The sequence below is a fragment of the Erpetoichthys calabaricus genome, chromosome 4 (genome assembly GCF_900747795.2).
Source record: "Erpetoichthys calabaricus chromosome 4, fErpCal1.3, whole genome shotgun sequence".
Lineage (NCBI taxonomy): Eukaryota > Metazoa > Chordata > Cladistia > Polypteriformes > Polypteridae > Erpetoichthys > Erpetoichthys calabaricus.
Genome location: NC_041397.2, coordinates 38,794,988 through 38,798,291, shown reverse-complemented (window position 1 = coordinate 38,798,291; position 3,304 = coordinate 38,794,988). Strand labels below are relative to the sequence as shown.

The following is a 3,304-nucleotide window of genomic DNA, read 5'->3' as shown; positions in this document are numbered from 1 at the left end:
ACTGCATCGATTAACAGTCATAATTTTTATTACTGTGAGATTTTTCAGACGCCACATGAAGTGGGACTGTAAGTTTTCCAATTTTTCCTCTAGTAATGAAAAGAAAACCCTTCACCACTACTAAAACAATCACGGACATCACAGAAGGGGTTTTAACTGTATTTACAAAGACTGCTTAACTATCTTTCAGTCCCACGTGGAACTTAAAAATCATTTAAAAGAGCAGAAGAAAGAGACGTCTATTTCACTAGTTGCTAAAATTCGCTGTGAACTATGCACATTTTCAGAGCCCAGCACCATCCAAAAATATTTTCTTCATTTGAAGACATTTGAGGAACAAAGAGATTGTTAATTGCCCATTTGGTGATTGCTATTTTAAATCTAGCGTGGTTTCTACATTTACTGCTCATAGAAGTCGTTATCACCAGTCTTCCACTTTACAAAATTTCCGATCTGCACTTATTGTAAGTCACAGCTATCAGACGTCTACAAGTCACACCCAGTCAGACACTGTGGATTTAACGCCTATAGATCTGAGTGTGCCAGAGCCTGAACCTCAGCTGGAAAACGAGTCAGTTCGACGCCGAGTAGCATCTCTTTTGCTTCGAATGTATAGTGTATGTGGTTTTCAAACTTACAATATAAACCCTTGGTAGAACTAAAATAAAATCTTAATAATTTTTTATTTATTTTAATACATTTTTACTTTTTTTCAGAGTTTGTTAAAGCTCCTGTGAAGAAGATGAATAATGTGGTTGGAAATTCTTCAGATTTCATATTGGAAGGTTTCTTTTTCCCACCCAGTGCAAGGGCGCCTCTATTTGTCTTAACCCTTTTTGGGTATACGGTCATTGTTTTTGTGAATGTCCTGGTCTTTCTAGTTATAACACTTCATAAGAAGTTGCATGAGCCAATGTATATAATGTTGTGTAACATGATTGTCTGCGACTTAATCGGAAGCACTGCTTTAATGCCAAGATTAATGTCCGACTTCTTCGTGGATGTGAGGATCATCTCCTTCGAAGCATGCTTCATTCAAGCTTTCTGTATTCACATGTACACAAATGGCGCTCAGATGATACTAGCGGTGATGGCATTTGACAGATATGTTGCAATTTGTAACCCTCTGCGCTACTCCACAATCATGACACCCCGGACTTTAGTAAAACTCTGCTCGTTTGCCTGGGGAGGAGCATTTATTATGGTCGTAGTTCACTTGTCACTTACAACAAGACTTCAAAAATGTAAAACGCTAGTCGAGCACGCATATTGTTTCATTGGAGCTGTGTTTGTACTGGCCTGCGGAGATTATTCAGTGAATAATATATATGGCTTATGTATGTATTATTTCCTAACCGCATTGTCTTTGTCGGCCATTGCTTTCACTTATACTAAAATTCTAATAACATGCTTTTTTAAATCGCAAAGCAACTCGAAAAGCAAAGCCATTCACACCTGTGCGACACATTTAAGTGTGTACATCCTGTTCGAAACGTTTCTTTTATTTTCAGTCATGGCTTTGCGGTTTCCAAATATCAATCCAAATACCACTAAGGCAATCGGAACTTTAATGATTTCTGTCCCGCCCTGCCTGAACCCTATGATTTATGGTATATGCACGAATGAAATTCGCAATATTGTGCTGAAATGCCTTAAAAATAAATTACCACCTATTTCTCCTTCTTCTTTCGACTGCTCCCGTTAGGGTCGCCACAGCGGATCATCTTTTGCCATATCTTTCTGTCCCCTGCATCTTGCTCTGCCACACCCAGCATCTGCATGTCTTCTCTCGCCACATCCATTAACCTTCTCTTAGGCCTTCCTCTTTTAAAGGAATGCATTCTTCACCATTTCCAGGATATAATTGCTTTAGTAGTTTTTAATTTCCAGATATTTCCTCGTACAACGAGAGTGTAGTGAATCATTTAAAGCAGAAACAGACCAGCGATGTTTGTACTGCTGCAGTTTTCGTAGTGGTTTGGAGTCAAATGTGTATATTTATAAAATAAGCAAGCAGATAATTACTGTTAGCAAACAATGTATTAAATAATGTATTAAATGCTGCTGGTAAAAAACAATTAATAGTTTATGTAGATCAATAAATTCTCATGTCTTATTAAGTTGGAAAGACACTTTTCATGAAAACTAGTCAATATTTTATAAGTAACAGTTTTAATAAATAACTTCATTGCAAGAGAGAAGAGACCTTATGTTTGTGCTTATGTTCAGAAAAAATGTTTCACATAAAAAAGTTTTTGATTTTTTTTAAAGTGGATTTATTTCATATGTTGATTAATTCTCATTTTGAAATATTGACTTATTATTGACTTTGTTAAAGAGAAAAAACAATTGTTCACAAAAAATGAAAGTATCTCTGATATGAGCCAAATAATAAAACTGTTTGTCTGTAAAATACAAAAGCAAAATTAAAAATTAAAGTCTCATAATTGTGTTACTTTGATAAAAGATTGAATGATCAAATATTGTTAACATTCACTTTGTTTGCTCATTTCCTCTGTATATTCATTTGACCACATATCAAATTTTCATACTACTGAATATGGTAGCACTTTGAAAACTGACCCTTTTTTAATGCAATGCAAACTCATTGCAAAGTTATTTATTCCCTTTAGAATCCTTACACCAAAATTTGTGTGTTTCATTATTGAAACTCTTCATTTTCCCATTTACAGAATTTCCCCCAAGCACTTTTTACAGTATGCCAACGTGATCTTACTGTATGATACTTATTTAACACCCATCATTTGACTAATTCGGGCTACTTACAAAACAAAAGAGAATATACTGTGATTTGTTCAAAGTCTGTGCTATATAGAGCTAAAGACTCAAAAAGTTGAATTTTTTAAAATGTTTCTTATCTGGCATAGAGAGTAGAGAACAAAAGCATGGGTGGGAGAGTTGGAAAGAGTGGCTTGATCAAGGTGTTATTTATTCTTTCATTCTCTGAACTATTATTTCACTTCAGGGTTTATAATATGAAGGATGCAAAGCCTATCACAACAGCATAGGCTGCAAGGCAGGATCAAGCATTTGCAAGATTGTAATTGAAAAATTGTTAGGGTGAAATTTGTAAAACGCTATTGACAACACTAAATCTAATGTACATATAGTTACCATTTGCTACATGTTTGTGTTTCATAGATCTAGTGTGAAGCCTCATTCTATTGTCAAAAGTATTTGGTATCTGGCCAATATGGAGCCCTAACATAGCAATATTTTATGTTAAATTATCTATCCATTATCCAACCCGCTATATCCTAACTACAGGGTCATGAGGGTCTGC

At 35.1% G+C, this 3,304-nt stretch overlaps 1 protein-coding gene across 1 annotated transcript; it reads left to right on the top strand.

Annotated features, from left to right (window-relative positions):
- The first annotated feature begins 724 nt into the window (after positions 1 to 724).
- Positions 725 to 2,201, top strand: LOC127527497 (olfactory receptor 52H1-like). Its single transcript, XM_051926491.1, has one exon. The coding sequence runs from the start codon at positions 743 to 745 to the stop codon at positions 1,703 to 1,705; it is 963 nt and encodes a 320-aa protein (XP_051782451.1). The 5' UTR covers positions 725 to 742; the 3' UTR covers positions 1,706 to 2,201.
- The last annotated feature ends 1,103 nt before the right edge of the window (positions 2,202 to 3,304 follow it).